This window comes from Trachemys scripta, chromosome 3 (assembly GCF_013100865.1).
Source record: "Trachemys scripta elegans isolate TJP31775 chromosome 3, CAS_Tse_1.0, whole genome shotgun sequence".
Lineage (NCBI taxonomy): Eukaryota > Metazoa > Chordata > Testudines > Emydidae > Trachemys > Trachemys scripta.
This window is the reverse complement of record NC_048300.1, coordinates 3606028-3625142: the sequence shown is the minus strand read 5'-3', so window position 1 is coordinate 3625142 and position 19115 is coordinate 3606028. Positions and strand designations below refer to the sequence as shown.

The 19115-nt window shown below is 46.4% G+C and overlaps 1 protein-coding gene across 1 annotated transcript; it reads left to right on the top strand.

The window, feature by feature from the left end:
- The first annotated feature begins 3782 nt into the window (after positions 1-3782).
- Positions 3783-17537, top strand: LOC117874128. Its single transcript, XM_034763963.1, has 6 exons — positions 3783-3977; positions 5571-8861; positions 11323-11514; positions 12394-12566; positions 14070-14187; positions 16813-17537. The coding sequence occupies exons 1-6, from the start codon at positions 3834-3836 to the stop codon at positions 17008-17010; spliced, it is 4116 nt and encodes a 1371-aa protein (XP_034619854.1). The 5' UTR covers positions 3783-3833; the 3' UTR covers positions 17011-17537.
- Positions 17538-19115: the final 1578 nt, after the last annotated feature.

Here is a 19115-nt window from a genome sequence, read left to right as displayed (position 1 = left end):
TCTCCCAGACCACTCTCTACAGCACCCGTCTCTGGTGCTGCCAGCCCTGCTCGGCCTCACTGCCCCCCTATCTGGGTGGGATAAAAGCAGGTACACAGCCTGTTCTCCCTGTCTCTGGAACCAAGGAGAGGGGAGCTCTCCTCCAGTGTGCTAGGAGGGTGGGTGTTTACTGGGGGGGGAGGTGGGAGTGAAGGCGGGGGGCTTATTCCCTGGCAAGTCTGCATCAGGGCCGGGCCCAATCTGGCCACAACCAATGACTATTGGGAACATCCCCGTTGCTGTACATCTGCCTGCTTCATTTTTCCCGTCAGCTACACTAGGAATTGGGTTGCACTTATGAATAGGGGCATTGTTCCCTGTACGTTTAGAAACACGGTTCTCTCACAGAGAGGAGGGGATTGAAATGGGAATAAGTAGCTGAGACATTTCCCCACCATAGCAGCTCACTGGCCAGCACCGTGGAGTTTCTACTAGCTCCGTGTGTGCGGAAGGAGGGCTAGTTAACCCTAGGTGATGTCAGCACCTCCATCAGCTGACTGCCTGTAGCTATGAGACCACACAGCAATACTAGCTTCTTGTAAACAAGTGTACACCATGTATTGAATTTTAGCTTGTTACCTTAATTAAACTGCAGTTGGAAAACCAGTGGAAACACATTTCACCACAAGGTAAAGTGACATTTCAGTTTTTCTGTCAATTATATGTTCTGAGTTGTGTGGCTGGATAACAACAATAAGGTCTCACAGGTGTCTAATAACCTTTACTGTTAATTTTAGAGAGTGCTTTCAGGGGGGTATTGTACTTGATGTGGTTCTTGCGATTATCATAGCTTTCTAGTATTTATAATTTACAGCGGAAAGCTGTTCAAATGATAAGATCACCTGAGATAAGCAAAGTAAAATTGCACTAAGCTGTATTCAAAACATTTTAACTGTATAGTACATGGTGTATCACTATCAAAAAGACTGTCAATCGCCACTGTAACGGTGTTACTAGAATAAAACACACTTCTTGGTTTTTTATTGATTAACTTCATTGTCACACAATCTGGTTTCATGTATTATACACGATCATCAACATCAGAGTCTGCACTGGGCAGAGGTGACAAGCACATGTTGTTTATTTTAAAAATTATATTTTCTAATCCCCCTGTAAATTTCACTTTGCTATTCAGTTATTTAAGGCACATGTAGTACTGTTACTTTTTTTTTTTTTTTAAGGGAAAGGGTTGATAGATTCTGAATATTCTCTATTTAAAATAGAAGATTCAATAGAAATAAAATAATTGTAACAGACGCCAAGAGTCAGATTTTTAAAATGATCACGTACAGCTGCATTCAAAACTAACCTCTGTTCATACAGATTGGGTAAATGAACATCTAACTGTCCAATTGGCATGTGCAAATGCTTGCCTGTGTGCAACCAGTGTATGCAAAATTAGTGAGCGGAGTTTTGGAGGTGAGTTTGAGGTGGTCTGAAACCATGAGACAGGCAGCTGATGAATAATTGTAAGGGTCTTAGTGCAAACTCTAACTTTGGCCAGACGCTGGAGCATTTCACTTCCACGCAGTAGCATGATTTGGGTGGTTTGTGATGAGAAGATTAGGTGGAGAGGAAACCTGAGGCTGCAGAATTAAGCTGGAGCTCTCCTGAGTCTAGCTCGGGTTTCCCCACAAGCTTTTTGGCAGGCCTGTGTCAGGTCAGGCTGGTCAGACTGCAGGAAGTGTCTGATCTTTTGTGCTTCTAGACTTGTCTGGCAGTAGGAAGTGCAGCAGCCCAGGAAAGTGAAAACTGATCAAGGGGAAATAGTATAAATTCAAAGGGGTGGCTGGGGTTACATATGAGTGGTTGAGCAAGTTGACACTTGTTTCATCTGAGCCATTTTGACTAATGAGCTGACGTTAACATGCTGGGCCAAATTCACTACTGATGTAAATGGGTACTGACATCAGTGGCGTGCTTCAGACCCCCAAACATTTAATTATGCCACAAACCAGAGCCATGCCTGCAACAGGGGGCGCTCTCTTGCCGGTCTGGCCCTTCCTAGTGGCCCATTTGGGGATTAGCTCACCACATGCTCTGACACCCCTTCCTGGGGTTGCTCAACCCGTCGTCCCATCACTTGCTCCGTGGCCTCTCTCATGCTCCGGGAGCTGTAGCACTTACCTCTTCATGGCTTACCCCTCTGGTCAAGTCACAAACAAGACCCCCTTCCCCCGCATCCTGGGGTGTTATCCGTCTCCTTCCAAACCATCCCTGGGAGTCCCCAGATAGGCTGCCCCTAACATGCCACTGCTACAGTGGTTTGTAGGGGAACCTATGCCTGCCCTCCTACAATAGCTTCTAATCCAGGGACCCTCCCGCAGCAGCTCAGATCTCCCCAGCCCTTACTGCTCCTTCCCCGGACTGCTCCCCACACTCCTGGGACAGGCTCCTGCTCTCCCACCTCGTACCAGGAAGTGTTTCTCCAGCTTCCTCACTGCAGGCCCCTTCCCTGCTGCCGGACACCGCCCCTGCTCCTGCCCAGGTGAGCTTCATCCCCAATTCAGTCTCACTGCCTCCTCGCTCTCCTCCAGGTACAGCTAATGGCTAACTGGCCTCTTTTGCCTGTATTAATCCCACTAGAGCCAGTGCAGGGTGCACACCCCATCTCTGATTGTAGGAACAGCTTGCAGCAAAACTGGGGATAATGCAAGGGTGTTGTGAGGCTAAATTCATGAATATTCCCAAGGTTCTTTGAGATGTTTGGATGGAAGGTGCAGACTCAGTGCATTCTGTTAATTAATATTACTGTGTTGTGGAGATGAACCTTTAATTGTGTCTTCTGTTTGTAGCCGAGTGCAATGGAGCCTTTTTATCTGTATGACATCAGGGCTGTCACCTCCAACAAAACCATTGAGAGAATTATTTCACCCATGGCAGCTCAACTTTGTCATTTAATGATAGCAGCCGCGTGGGAAGGGGTGAAGAACGAGCGCCTCGCTGATTTAGAAAAGGCTGCTGAAGAATTAGCCAAAGCTACTGAAGAACTTGCTTATGTTGCAAGAAGGTAACACTGAGTTTTAAAGAGGGCAAAATGAATTTCCATCTGTGTGTGTATGTACGTACATGTGTTATAGGTGGAGCAGGCCTGGACACCTGGAGACCACATTTCGCTTGTTGCTTTTAAATTTATCCGTTTGTTCCAGGCATTGTGGTTCCCTTTGTTTTGATTTGAAGTGCCTCACACACTGGGATATGGGCGTTCTAGTTTTTAGTTTTTGTCTGTGTCCATAATGTTGCTTAACTCTAGTCTGTTGCTTTTCTGGAAGATGTCTCTGATTTTTAACTCCTCACTTGCAGTGCAGCTGTCATTTCTGGCCCCTCCTTTACTAGCCCCAGAGATACCTTCATGGTTGGTTGACCACCTAGTAGAGGCAGGGGAACAGCTAGTATGGGATGGGGTGCAGGCAAGTGGGAAGGGGGTTCCCCTCTTACTGGGATTGGGCAGAGGGTCCATTCTACCCCCAACCACACACTCATGTGACTGTCTTACATGTGGCTGCTGTTTAAAAACCAGAACATTTAATTAAGGGAAAGCACAATCCCACCCCCTCCTCCCCTGCCCTACATCTGCTTACCCTCCACGGAGTTCTGTTCAGTGGGAGCCGGTTGTATCCTGCCTGTTCAGGTTGCCTGGCTCCTCCCTGGAGTCAGCGTTCCCAGTCCCATGCTGGCGCTGGTTTACAGCAACGCGTTTCATTAAAGGCCTCTGTGTGACCGTGCGTACCTGAGATCAGCATCCTTCTGCCAGGGTGGCTCACGAGTCCAACGAGGAGCTGCTGGCTGGGGAGATGCTACCTGCTGCCGAAGCTCTCCTCGCGTCTGGGAAAAGCATCTTACTGGTGGCCCAGAAACTTCATATTCAGCCGGACGTTCAGAGTCATCAGGAGGAACTGATTGATTCAGCAAAGAGAGTCTTAATGGGGACTGTAAAGGTGAGTGTAATGCAGCTGTCATTTGCATGCTATAAATACACTCCTTCTCCACTAACCCTTCATTCCCTCCCAGCAGCTCTGCCTTCTCGGGGACGAGAGCTGCACAGCGGCTAATTCCCTAGGCCCGTGTTTCCCAGAGTGGGGTGCATGTGGAGGATGAGGTTGTAGTGGGGAATGAAGATCAGCTGCCAGACAAGTCTGCCCTGCCCTGCCCATCCAGGAGCATTGGTAGAGTTGCCAAACCTCCAGGCTTGGTCTGGAGTCTCCAGGAATTAAAGATTATGTTGTGTGATGAAACCTCCAGGAATATGTCCAACCAAAACTGGCAACCCTAAGTGTCGGAGAAATAATAAATAATGATACCTCATGCTCTTGGGAGGCAAGGCACTGCTAGTACCCCCATTGTACAGGTGGGTACTGAGAGCTTGTCTACACAGAGCGTGAGTGTGTGGCAAGTGGTGCAGAGTAAAGCTACAGTGCACTAACTGGCTGCATGGACCCCACTATTGTGCACCGGAAGTTGTGCAATGGTGCTTACGACAGAATTTTTAGTGCATGGAGCAGGGACCGTATGGCCAGTTAGTGCATGGCAGGCTAGTGCACTCTAGATGTACTGTCCAGCTGGCCACGCTCTAAGCCTCAGTGTAGACAAGCCCTTAAATTACAAGTTGTTTGGAGGTGGGACTGTTACATGAGTAACTCATGTTACATGAGTGTACAGCCTCCAGCACAACGGGGCTCTGACTCGCCACACACAGAGTATGTTGTAGCTCTTATATGGTCCTTTTTGTCTGCAAACCCCAGAGCACTTTACAAAAGAAGGGCCGTGTTGGTACCTCCGTTCTACAGCTGAGCCAATGAGGTGAAGTGATTCACCCACAGTTCCACAGCAGGTCAGGGACTAGCCCAGGGATAGGTCTTGACCCAGTGTGCTAGCCGCTCAGTTACGCTGTACCCCGAGCCCAGCCAGAACTAAGAGCAAAATGTGGTGCCCAGTTGCTTGGGGGTTTAGGGTCACCCTACTAGCAGTAATACATTTTGAATCATCTCATTGCTTTTAACCTTTTTTTTTTTTTTTCAACCCAACTGAAAATACTAGAACTTTGCTCCACGTCTCTCTCTATGAAGAGGTATAAAAGCCAAGGAAGAGAAGTAGTTTGAGGTTGTGGGTCAGACACGACACTGGGAGTTGGGAGATTTCTGGTGTGACCTCGGACAAATCACTTAATCTCTCTGTGCCCCAATTTCCTCATGTGTAAAATGTGGTTAGCAACGCTTCCCTCGCTTTCCATAGTGTGGAGAAGCTGTGATCATCACTGCTCATGAAGTGCTGAGATGCTCTGTGGGTGGTTTGTAATGTCACGAGAGTTCTGTACCCTCAGGTTTCAGCACTATCGATCCAGTATCGCTCACCAGCAGCACTTTTATTCTCAAATTCACCTAGACACATTTTATCAGTGCACACAGGCATTTTAAAAACAAATCCAGCAAGTTGAAAATGACAAGTACGTTCCTAACAAAAAGAACACCACAGATCTTGGGAAGTGTTCAATGTTTCCTTTTTTGTGACCTTTGTTCTGATTTATCAACTAGATCCTCCAGCTTGAAGATGATGCTGTAGTGATGAAGATTATCCAGGCCGCTCATTGGCTTCGGCATTGCCTGACTGCACTCGAGTTTGCAGGAGACATACCAGCCCTGCTGGCTGCTTTCCGTGACTTTTCAGAGTCCTTGCTCTTGCTGAACAATTTGACAGAAAGACGCATCCAAGAGCTCCGAGATTCTCCTCCTCAGAAGTATTTGGCCCAGATGCTGCAGATCCTTAGGAAGTGCGTCCCGATGCTGCATGCTGCAAAACACAGTCACCTGAAGCACCCCCAGGACCAGCAAGTGAATGGTTCCAAAAACTACATTTTCCATTTGATGGATAGCACCATAAAGGAACTGATTTCCTTGCTGACAAACACCACCAGAAACAAGGAACTACTGGAAAGAAATGGGCTCTTTTCCCAGCACCTGGGCCTCCTGTCCAACGCAAACCCTGCTCACCTAGCTGAGGACGAATTCAGTTTTTGTGTGGAAACAGTGGTCTTCCACTGCATGCTTTTAGCTAACTCATCAAGGCCAAGTATTAAGCTGCAGTTGATCAAGCACTGCCATCATCTGCTAATGCTCAAGAAAAGCATTTCCAACCATGGAAGCCTAATGGAGGATTTGCCAGCACAAAGCCAACTAGAATGCACCCTAGAAGAGAAATGTCATGCGATGAGAGTTAAGGTGGAGATTCTTGATCAAACCATGCTCACTGCTGTTTTGTGTCAGATTCTGGACACTTTCACAGACATTAACGCACCCCTGAAAAGGTTAATGGAAGCTGCACTGGAACCTACAACTGTGCAATATTCTCCTGCAGGAGAGGATGGATTTCTAAGAAAACTTCAGCCTCTCATTACTGCCTTCTTCAGTCATGCTCATCAGATGCTCAAAGTGGCAAATTTTGTTCTGGCCAGGTGCACCAACCTCCAAATCATTAAAGAAATTGAAGATCGTGTAGACTGTTTAAATAGACTCCTTGCCACGGTGCCTCTACTCCTCACGGAAATGAGCAAAGATCCTAATAAGATTAACATCCAGGAACAACTACAAACCTTCTATCAAAGATGGGCTTGGACAACAGAAAGCTTGTTAGCGTGTGTTGATGAGACAATCAACTTGCCCGAATTCCTCGATCTGTCTATTCAGGAAATGGCCGATCACAGAGAGTGTTGTGAACAAGAACTAGAGAGTCAGAACTCTGGAAGGTTTTCATGGCATGCCGCGCATATGACCAGCCTAGCTGCTCGCGTGATCCAAGTTACTAACAGATTTGTGGATAAAATCAGAGATCCCATTTTCAAGAATGGTTTGTTAGTTTTAGTTAAGCAATTGGAAATCTCCATTCTGGAAGTGAGAACTGTTACTAGCCACTGTTTAGGAGGCATCTCTTGTCTACAAACTAGAAACGCATTTTCAAAGACGGTAAAGCATCTGATGGACTCCACTCGAAATGTCAGAGAGGGGCTGGATGAGTCTAACCATCCAGATATTCTGAGTCCACTTCGGGAACAAATTCGGAGCCTTGACATTCCAAAAGAGCTGTGTTGCTTTTCAGCCCAGGACCACGTAGAGCTCAGAGCACCAGATGTCATAAAACAGAGCACTACTGACAATACTGAATTAGTGGAAGAATTTTTAAGCGAACGGCTTCCATCAGCCACCTCTCCTCTTGAGATGCTTCCAAGAGCAGGTAACTTATACCCAGGAACAGTGGATTTACATCCTGTGATCAATGAACTCATCACTGCAACAAAGAAACATGACATTACTGCCGTAAACACGGCTTGCTTTGGTTTACTTGAACTTTCCAACTGTTGTGTAGAGGCAGCTCAGGAAGCCTTACCAATTGTCAAGTCGCCACTGCTGGAAAAGCTGACCCACTACAGAAAGATAGTTCTATTAACACCATCTGTTATTAGCTTAGCTAGGGAGATAGGTCCAAACCCAGTTTCCAGAGCAGACAGACTTCTTCCAACAGCTGTTTTGTTATCGGAGAAGATTTGTGAAACTAACCAATGCCTGGTGGCTGTGGCAGGCTCTTGGTACAGTCTAGTCCAGCAGTTATTCCGGACAGTAGCTCCCGCTGACTTTCTGAAGAGCAAACAAACTTTGGATGAGATCATGCAGACTTTAGCAACAGTTGTTCATCTAGCGGCTGATGTTGCACATACAGATTGTGAAGAGGAGCGCACAATAGTTCCTAAGATTCAGGAAAGGTTTGTACGGGTCCAAGCAAAATTCACACGTGCTCAGACTAATACAAAGCATTTACTTGAAAAGGCGCTGTCTTCTGACTGCTTCCATTCTCACCAGGACCATCTCGAGGGGATCTGCCTTCTTTGGTCTGTCAGCATACAGGTGCTCCTGAGTGCTGTGGATCAGCTCATAGGACAAGATGTTTTGTTCCTAGGTGAATTAAGGAATACAATGAAGCACAAGCTTCGCTTGCGGGATGTCCTGGCAGCTGTCTCCGAGAGCTCTTTGAGAATACAGGAGGCAGCCCGGCTGTCCTATCTCGCCTGTGCTGAACACACTGTGCAGCGTGACATCCTAGCGCTCCGGGAGGAGGTAAAGGTACTAACTGAAGCTCTGTTGCAAGTGGCGGATGTTCTGTCTGTCTCCCCAGTGCCTGCTACAAACTTGTCCATTCGTGCTGAGCTGCTCCAACGAGAGTTTGCTGTTAGAGTGAAGGCACTTCTGATCCTCCTGACCAGCACCAATCGGGAGTACATGAGGGTCATCCAAAACATCCTCAGACTGGCCTGGCCTCCTGCGCGTGCCCAGGGAGGTGACGGAGTGATGGTTAAACAGGCAGGTCAGATAATGGCAAATGTCCAGCTGGTCAAGACCATCATAGAAGACGCTTTGGAGAACACAGCTCATCTAAAAATGCGGGAAAGCCTGCTCTCTCAGACAGACCACCTTCTCCTCCTCACTGCTGAGCTGCTAGGAAGCGCTGGTGAGCAGCTTCAAAGCCAGCAGGACAAGGAGCTGGTCCAGCTAGACTACATTGCATGGGAGTGGTCTGCTAAAGCGCACTATGTGGTGACGCAGCTTCAGTCAGTGAAGGACATTGATAAAGCCGCCTTGGAGCTCGTTAAGCAGTGTTTACAAAACAGCGAGTCACGTGCTGTTGCAAATCAATGTCATGGCAAAGCAGAGCTCTCTCCCGCCAAGATACCCAGCACCAAACACCAGAGTCACACACACCAAGCCAATTCAGCAAATGCCTGGCCTACCATGAGTGAATCCAAAGGTTTAACTGCCGGGGATGCATTTGAAATCATGGTATAGTAGATCTTAGCTATTTATCTCTAAACTGTGTAATCTCAAAACTGTGCCAACTGCATTTCACTGCTTGTCCAAGAGTCCCATGTCTTGCTCATTTCAGACTTTTGTTTTTTTTTTAAATCAAATTATGCAATGGCTTGGAGTTGTGGCTGCACAGAACTATCTTCCCCTCTTGCTCACTGTCCCTGTTGCTTCCATATCCTACGAGCAGCAGAACTACATGCAGTGAGTGCCCCCTATGGCCGGGCTCAAGATTCCCTAGGTGTAGTAGCACCACAGTCACTGGGTTAACGAGATAAGCCGGCTGATTGCCTTGTGCCTCACTTAACTCTGATGCAAAACTGTCGGAAACTGGAGTTCACTGGAAACCAGATTTTATATCGGTCACTTTTGATGGACGAACACATTTAAAATAAACCAAATACAAAAGGTATTGGCACCTCGTCATCAGTCAGTATTTCCAGCTAGCTCTGAGAGGCTAGGCACAATGTAAACATTTTGCAGATCTTTTTCCTGAAATGGAGATAACGGCAATTAGCAAAATACATAATTCAGCATTCACTGCAAAGTGCCAAGGTCGGTGCACTTAGGGCAAGTCTACACTAAAAGCGCTATGTCGGTGCAGATGTACCAATGCAGCCGTGCATCTGGTGAAGATGTTCTCCCACCGACATAGCACTGGTGTCGACAGCACTTAGGTCGCTGTAACTTGTGTCGCTCAGGGGGGTGTCTTTTTCACACCCCTGAGTGATGTAAGTTAGATCAACTTAAGCAGTAACATAGACCTGCCCTTAGTGAGTGGCTAGCACATTCTTCTCCAGTTGAAATAGCCAGATCTTTTGAACTGCACAGGGACGCCTAGTGACTGGAGATACTGAGAGCACAAAACAGAGTGAGAACATGCAGATTTGCAGAATGAAATTGGAGGCTACCTCAGTGGTACAGAACAGACTTTTTTTTTTTTCTTTGAGGGAAGTGGGGGTGTGGGGAAGAGAGGGCCTGAATTTACCAGAGCAGAAGCTCCACTTATATATTTTCCTCCTTGTGTCAAGTAAAAAGAAAAAAAAAAGGGGGGGGGGGCAGAGATTTCAAAGGGGCTCAAGGGAGTTAGGCACATGAGTCACACTGAATGTCAGCAGGGACTGGGAGCCCCAGCAGCCGCTTTTAAAATCCCTGCCCAGGAAGACAGGCAGGGCATCTAGAATTAGCTTGTGGCCACGTACAGTTTCATCAGCCGTGCAATATGGGGCTGATGCTGTGCCCTTTAAAGTCCCTGGGTATCTTCCCATTGACTTCGAGAGATGACGGGAAGGACTTCTGAGAGTGCTGGAACAAGCCGCTCGGGTGCCAAATTAGGGCTGAAGCTTGAAAGTGACGAATACGGAAGGCCTTGCCGAGCTGACAAGGATTTCCTTTGGGCTTCACAAAGGGCCGCTGGGTGCTGTGCCTGGTTTGCGTAACAGCTGTTTGAACGTACCCCGAGTATCCTGCACCATGGAGCGTGCTCCATGCTGTAGTCTTGCGATGCTGGTAAGCGGGATGCTTGCTGCCATTTCTGCAAAACATGTCAATTTGGACACCAAGTCATTTGAATAAATCTTCCAATCTTCAGCCTTTGTGGGGATGACAAAAGGAGAGTCTGATGGCTGGGCACAGCTGTGGGATTCCCGCGGCTACGTCTGCCCAGCTGTGGGAACTCTCTGCCCAGCTCTTTATGTGGCAGGGTTTCTTTATAGAAACCCTCTTTCAGTTATATCTGCTACCCCCTAAACTCTCTAATCAACTCTAATTTTCTCTTGTACTGCACTATTCCACCCACCATCCTGCTGAGCGTTTGCAGTTGTGTGGGCAGGATGGAGGATTGGACAGGACCTGGGCGGTAGTGCTTCTAAACCACATGATCACCTTGCTGCTAGTGAAGCCAATCTGATGCGTTAGTCAGGCAGTGTGTGGGAGGCTGCCATTTTCGGCTTCTGAAAACAATTGCTTTCAGTTGCAGCAGGCATTCACACTTTTCAAAATAAACCAGATAAAATTGTTTTAGCTCACAACTAACTGCCCTAGAGCTGTCAGCTCCAATGAGGATGGTCTTTGGGGTGCAAGTCAGGGGATAATATGAGGAGACTGTTCAAAGGGACCCCTGGGGTAGCTAGACTCAGTCCAGTGGAAAGCAAGGACTGACGCTTGGCTTACTGGATGGGATGGATCTAGACAATGTTTCTGTTCGTTTTGCTTAGTAGAAATGACTCACGGAATAAACCCGTGGAACAAGCCCAAGGATATGCGTGTGTAAAAATTCAAAACATACTTTTTTAAATGTAGGAAATGGGTATTTCTGCCAAAAAGGGACTGTCTAAACCCTCTTCATGACAGCACTTTGCCATGGACGTCAGTAATGCAGAGATGGTAAAAGGGAAGGTCGGTTGTTTGAGGTGAATCTGTTTCACTGTCTTCACAGCTCCTGACTGACTCTCCAAATGACTCCCACCCCACTAGCAGTGAGCAGGGTAAGGGAGCCGCTCCTGCTGCCCTGCCAGAGGACTCTGGACAGTGGCAGGATGACAGCAACACAATGTCCCAAGTCACCAAGGAAATGGCCACTGGGATGTCTCACATGGCACGGTTTCTAAAGAGGAAGGGACCGATAACGGTATTGCCAGTGTTGTTATAGGATGGGAGGAAATATTTCACTCGGTAACCAGGGCCTGCTAAATCCTCCAAGCACCTATTTGTGGCGATGACAAATGTCTGAGCCACATTGTAGAGAGAGCACAATGCCTCAGTAAGTCAGCAGAAAGGGGGTGTTACCATGACAAGGCTGAACACGCACTAACTCCTGCGCGCCCCCCCGGGAAGAATCAATCAATGTCCGTTTCATTTAAAACAGGTGTAATAGCATTAGTGTGAGTGTATCTGCAATGCTCTGCAAAGAATTTCCTCCAAAAAGGAGAAGAGGAAGGCAAGGAAGATTATTCAGCTCCTTTCCCCTGCTATTTCAATCTATTCATTGGCTCTCGGAACGATTACCCTCCCTCTTCTCCCCACAGGCCTGGCCTGCTGGCTACTGCAGTTTGGGGCCCAAAGTCTATTTGCAGCTCCAGTTCTTTGATGGAGTTTGATATGCCAAACAGTCCCCAATGTAGCTTTCACAGAGCGGGTTAGAAATGGCAGAATGAGCCATGAACTGCTGCTGCAGCGGCTACAATTCAGATGTTGAAAACACTTTAAAACTGTCCTGTTTCTCCATCAGCCTCTGAACCATTCCCACAGGGTCTCTTTATGATATTTGTTTGTCCATTAATATCGCCCCCCATGCCCATAAGGGGCATCGGGAAGTTTGTGGGTGTTTCTGTTGTGCAAGTCCAGCTGTGCCCCCTTGGGAGTTGGGCAATCAGTGTCCTCAGCCAGGCTCGGAGAAAGGTTCCGTTGTGCTAACATGCGCTAGCGCTAACAAGGCAACCGTAGATTTTACATCCATTTTATAGCAAACACCCCCTCTCCTGCCTGACTTCTTTTGATTTAATTTTAGACCAAAGAGCAGCTCATTGCCTGTGCTAGTCAAATGGCTTCCAATGGGCAAGTGTTTGTCAGATTTGGCCACCTGATTGCAGAGAACTGCCTAGACGAAAGATGTGCAACCGAACTGCTGTGTGTCACCGAGCAAATCCAAACTATCAGCAACCAGCTCAGAATTATTTCCAGGTAAACCGGAAGTTCAAAGCATCTTCTCTCTCAAGGCTGGTGTGTGTGTTCGCGCCTTCTTAAAAAGGGATTTTAAAGGACACTGCTGACTCTCTTTCTTGTTCGTATTTGCATATGGCACCAGGGGTAGGCATCTAGTTACTGGGCTGAAGACTGTCTCTGCCATGAAGAGTTTTCCTCTTTGTTTTACCTTCTTACAAGCTAAAAAACAACACAACCTCAGGTTTTTGTTCCCACATCCTAGGTGAGGGTGATTCCTGCTACTGGCTGCCGCTGCCGAGTCAGCAGAGTGAAGGCATTTTAATCCAAGTCCTATTGAGATCACTATAACTATCCTATTTGTAGTTTGTTTCTGAATTACGGATTTTTTTAAATAGTGACATTTCTATTCACGAAGATTCCTCACCGACTTCCACTTTTCAGCACGTGGCATGGTGGGGTCCACAGCCCACAGCAGTGTCCCTTTAAAATCAGTGCATGTGCATGAGGCGTGTCTATAGAAACGACTCCTATCGCAGACAATAGGGAGCCTCTCGTGAGCTGCACATCTTACCCTCCCATGCAGTGTTATACGCTGCCGTGCAGAACTGAAGGTTCCGCTCTCGTATCGTTCCCCTTCTAAAAGAGCCCAGTGGGAAACTCGATCTGTCTGAGAGCCCGATCCTGCTCCCAGGCAGCCAGTGCTGAGCCACCTCTGGGCTTCAGCTGAGCCGAGAATAAGCCTTGAGCTAATGTTTGAACAGCATTCTCCAGAGCTAATGCTACTTGTACTTGGAGGCACTTATGTCCCCTCTTGATCTCAGGCTTCCAGCCATGCTGCGTCTGCCTGGAGGTTCTCTGGCTCCTTGCGGTTAATTTTCCATTGACACTCCGAAACCCAGGGTGAGTTGGGCACCTTTGTCCCTTGGGCTCCTTGACCAATGAGGGCCATACCGTTGGTGGCTTTCTGGAGTCCTGAATATCTCTGCATAGCTCTCTGTGCTAGTTAAACAGAGCTCAGAGGCATCTCCCCCCTTTCTTCTTGTCACAGTCTCAGTGCTTATGTCCACCCCCATCTCCACACTCTGAGCACACCGGCGAAGTCCAAATAGCAGCAATAGTTTTTCTTTGTCCCCCTTCGGCCGGAAGGGCCACCGCTGGACCAGCTCACGCTGGGTGATTAAGGGAAAGGGTCTGTAACTAGGCACTGGCAGCGGTATCATTGGGCATTCAGGCTCCAGCAGGTTTCAACACTGCGTTTGCTACTTCTCCATTCTGGCTACTAGTGCTCCTGCTTTTATTCTTTTGCTCTCCCTACAACGCCTTTTTAAAGCTGAAAATCTCTTCTGCGGTCAAAACTGTTCCATGAGCAAGGGCCAGCGGTACTGGAGCACTTTCCTTCCATATGTATCAGCCTGTTCTGTGACCTTCCTAGATCCAGGAAACCCTCAGCCAGCCGTGACAGTATGTAGTCACTTAGCAAGTTGTGTAACGCTTTTGCTTTAAATTTTTAAATATTTTAAGGGTAAAAGCAGCAACAGCAGGGAGTAGGTGCTCTGCTGAACTACTGGTGAACAATGCACAGAATCTGTTTCAAGTGGTCCTACAGTCCCTGAAGGCAGCAGAGGCCGCGTGCGTCAAAGTAAGTGTGCACTGGTATAGGTCAAGCTTCTTTCAAAAGGCAAGTTCAAATATATTCACATTTTTACCCCCAACACTTCTGGATTCAGGCTGTAACTTTCAGAAAATTTTAAGGGAGTTAACTGTCCAAATCTCACTGGAAGTTGGGCACTTAACTCACCCCCTGAAGAGCCTTTCCAAATCCCATCTGGAATCTGTGTTTGCCTCTCAGAGGTGACCAGGCACCAATTCTAGAACAAACGCTCCCTGGCAGCTGATCGCACCGGAGTTCTATCTTCCTGGGGGAACCATAAATGTTCCTTAGCCTGGATTTGTTGTGTTCTGCAAACCCACAATTAGAATCTCTCACACAATGTGACTATTGTGGTCAAGTCTCTTATAATGGAGACAGCTACTTCCTGGATCTGCAACCTTTGCTCCTGCCCTGTACTTACCATATTGAATTATCCCCCCAAATAATGGGCCTTCACGGTCACAATTTCCAACTTGCCCTCTGAGATGAGGAACTGCCCAGTAAGTACTGGGCCATATCTATAGGCAAAGTTCATCAAAGTGCCTTCTGCTATTGATTTTGGACAGAAAGGCAGACGGCCAAAAGAAACACACTGCCATGGAGGTAGATTTTCAGCTGGGGCTTTAGAGACAGGTGAAGTGTCTCTTAGGCTTTGTCTTGGCTCAGTTAAGTTTCCATTAAAACTCTCAAGGGCTTCCTAATGAGGACAGCAAGAAATAACTAAATACCTTAAATAATTTAATAGAACAATCTTTAACTGAGCGTGCTCAGAAAACAGGCACTCATTCAACCAGGCTCAGCTAATGCAACTTTTCAGAAATTATAGGTCGTAAATATTAAGGCCAGAAGGGACCATTGTGAAGATCTAGCCTGACCTTCTGTATAACACAAGGAACTTGTAACTTCTGGTTCAGGTACAGTGCATCTTCCAGAAAGAGATCCGGTCTTGATATAAGGACTCCAGGTGACGGAGAATCCACCACATCCCCAGGGAAAATGTTTCAATGGCAATGGTTATCATCAGCACTCTTAAAAAATTTGCATCGTTTCCAGTTTGAATTTGCTGACTTCAACTTCCAGTCTTTGGTCTACTAGATTAAGGAGCCTTCTACTAACAGAAATCATTCCCATTTAGGTACTTATAGACTCACTCTCTCTTTGATAAACTAAATGGACTGAGTTCCTTTAGTCTCTCATTTTAAGGTGCTTTTTCCAGACAATAAATCCATTCTTGCAACTCTTCTCTGAATTTTCAGTTTTCCCAACATACTATTACTCCTTTTCAACCCAAGTGGTTAATCAAAGTTTGGAGCCCCAGGGGCATTCCAGTTGGGAGTAGAAATGTATGATGGAGACTGGTATGTTCTTTGATGCAGTATTGTGTATTGACAAGGAAGTACATAGTCCTGCTTTTCCAAATGCAGGAAGAACCAAAATTTAAAAGCTTCTCATCTTACAGGCCAAAGCTTCTCTCAGCCAGCAGCCCTGACCTCTCCCTAGCTTCTCCCAGGGCCACACCATGCTTACAGGCTGCTGCTTGGATTTCCTTCTCTGAGTCTGATTGTTGTCTGCACACCAGCCTGTCATTTCCTGTCCCCCCGCCCCCAATAAAACCAACCTTCCCCCCCCCCCTCAAAAAATACCCAGTTGAACCTTGCCAACACGGTGCTGCTAGCTTCTGGTAGACTCCACTATGACTTATTTAGGAACTTAACTTGTCTCTTATAGCTATCTCAAATGTAGGGCACATTCACACCCAGCAGTTTAAATGAGGTTTAACCTAACCAACAAGGTTTTACCCAGCTCATAACTCTACTGTTACAGAGTGTGGAGAGCAGAACTGTACACAGCCTCACCAATGCAGTATGCAGAGACAGTATCACCTCTCTACACTTGCTACATATTGCCCTATTTGTACATGCAAGGATTGCACTGGCTTTTGTCCCCACAGCATCATGCTGGGAATAACCTGTAACCCTCTTCAGTCACTGATTTCCAGGACACAGGTATTTTTGGTTCCTAGATTATGACTTTGCTTTTGGCTGTATTAAAACAAATGCTGCCTGGCTAAACCCCATTTATTAAGCAATCCAGCTTGCTCTGTCTCAGTGACCTGTCCTCGTTATTTACCAGCCTACAGATCTTGGTCATCTACTGATTATTTTCAGCAATGATTTTCTTTTCTTCCAATTAATTGATGAAGATACTGAATTGCATTGGGCTAAGAATAAATCCCTGGGGGCCTCACTAGCTGATTCCCTATTAACAACTGTGTTTTAGCCTGCTTCTGATCTATTTAATATGGGCAATGATTTTGCAGAGTACCAGCTTGTTAATCAGAATGTCACACTGTACTGAGTGCCTCTTTTCCATACAACCAGGCTGATTGGCTTTCATTATATTTCCATCCTTTCAGTCTTTACGGACAGTCCTGGGTCAGCTGTTCCATTGTTTAGTCTAGGAGAGGTGTCAGGCTAACCAAGTTAACTTGGTTCCCACATGTGGGCATCTAGACTTGGTGTGTTGAGGCCCCTTTGTACTATAAGAAATTTTAAACCCCTTTGTCTATCCACGTATATTAATGTGTGTAATTATTTTGCTTCCTTCAAACAGGGTTTGCGAAAGCCAGATCCTGACTCAGAAGCAGCAGAGGCAGCTGCCTTTTGTATTCGATGGAAGGAAAAGCTGTTGTGGCACAGAGTCAAAGCGGCTTTAAACCCAGATAGGGATGAATTCGGACTTCGCAGAACACGTGCAGGGCGTGAACCCACCCTTACCGCTATGGCTCAGGAACCATCGTCTCAGAATTAAGAACTCTCCCCCTCCTCCCACCCCCAAATTCCAAGCCCGTTTAACAACCAACCATGGTGGCTGGTGCTGCCCTGGAGTAGGAAGGGGCCTCTGTCATTGATCCCTAACTCTTGCAGGAAATGACATCACCAATGGGGAGGGACAATAATGCCACTTACCTCCTTAGAAGCTAATAATGCTGCCCAGGAGCAAGAGAGACCTTCACAAATAAGTGCCATTAGCATATATAGTCTGAAGGCCCAGGCTGGCCGTTCTTGGCAATGAAGCAGCCCCTGTACAAAAAGCAACAACTATGTTATTTTAATAGAAGTGTTCCTTAGATTCTTATCTAGGGTGAATGTGGTGTTGTAAAGGGGTAGCAAGGTATTCCAATGCAAGATTTTTGTACCCATGTACCTTTTGTGCAAGTGAAAAGGCTACAAAAATGTACTTAAGTTGTCAAGATAAGTTTGAAAGAAAAAATGACCAATAAAATGGGATTTAATTTATTTTAAAAGACAAATTTTAGTCATGCAAAAGATTTCTTTGACACAAATTATCACCTTTTTATTTTAAAAGAAAAATTCAACTCCTACAAATGGTCTGACAAATTAATATGGCTCATTACTTAGGGAGCGTTAGCCTTGTGCTTTGTATTGATAAATGCATAATTATTCATTGACACAATTTTTTTTAATACCGTATTCATTATAACAGAAGGCACGTATACTATTGCACACCATCATGCTAACAAAACACTAACACTCCTCAGCAATGGGCAATATGACTATACGTGTCTAGCCTTTTTCAACGTATCTGCTGAATGCTACATATCTAAACCTGAACCATCTGCAGTCTCAGACTCTCATGGATTTATACTGGTCACTTTGAGGATTGTAACAGTCCTCAGCACCAGCACACAAGCAAGCCTGTGTGCATGCCAGGCTCCACACTGAACAACAGTGGATTGACAGAACATAGGTCAATAAAAAAAGCTCCAGATGAAGTGTGGTATGCCAGAAGTGGAACATTGGGTTTTCTAGCTTTCATTTGTCACACCATTTATCATACCCCATGGGGGCCTCATCTTCCCCGAGACCTTAGGTATACTGTGGTCTATGCATTTTGGAGCAAGATGTACAGGTTACTGGCTGTTACTTGGGGCACGTCTATTACATATGACATGAGAGATTTTCAAGAAAGTCAACCATTCCTGGAGAAGTCAGTTTGGCCTGAAGAATGGCCTTTCTGACCATTTACTATCTCCAATCAGCTTTTCCTTCCTTAGAGGTTTTTAAGGTCAGGCTTCACAAAGCCCTGGCTGGGATGATTTAGTTGGGGATCTGTCCTGCTTTGAGCAGGGGGTTGGACTAGATGACCTCCTGAAGTCCCTTCCAACCGTGATATTCTATGATTCGATGATATTCTATGATTCTAGACTTGCCATTTCCAGATAAAGTCCACCCAGAATAACGACAAGTGGTTTGTCCTCCCCATACCCAATAGGCCAGGTCCACTGCATCTGTATGGTTATGGTGAAAAGGGGTTGATCCACAATGATCACTGGAACTTGGCATGGGTTTCGGTGGTGTGCAGCATTCCTTATCACATCCACAGCATGACAAATCATTGCCACAGACTTGGAATCATTTGAAAAATGGGGATGATGAGCAGTGATGGTCTGGGTGATCTCTGGCATTGATTGTTTGCTAGCCTGGTAAGTGGCCCAGGAAATGTCTTCATCTCCATTGAAGGTAACCAGATTTGCTGCTTGCCGTATTTGTTCAAGCCACCTGTACTCTTCTTGCAGGGCTTGGGTAATAAGTTGGCATTCAGTCTTGATTTCAACATTTTGGGCATTGCGTTTCTTTAAGATGAATGGAGGGACAAGTGTGTAAGACTCAGGAAGTGATGAGATAGTCTTCTTCATGATGCTGCAGTCTCAAAGTCTGGGGTGGGAATTCCACGGACAATTGCCTCCACTTGAGTACTGGGATGCTGAAAAAGTGATATCCCCTAGTTCCATAAGAGGAGCATGTTGCTGCGGTGGAGCCTAGGATTGTGGTCTATGCTGTCTGTGGCAGAAGTAGTGAACAGACCATCATGAAGCTTTAGAGGACAGACTA

Bases quoted from the DNA above. Each gene is read 5' to 3' on its own strand.
- LOC117874128 (XM_034763963.1), top strand. From the start codon at position 3,834: ATGCTACCTGCTGCCGAAGCTCTCCTCGCGTCTGGGAAAAGCATCTTA. The intron at 3,978-5,570 runs GTGAGTGTAATG...TTTATCAACTAG, and splicing joins TCTTAATGGGGACTGTAAAG to ATCCTCCAGCTTGAAGATGA. The intron at 14,188-16,812 runs GTAAGTGTGCAC...TCCTTCAAACAG, and splicing joins CAGAGGCCGCGTGCGTCAAA to GGTTTGCGAAAGCCAGATCC.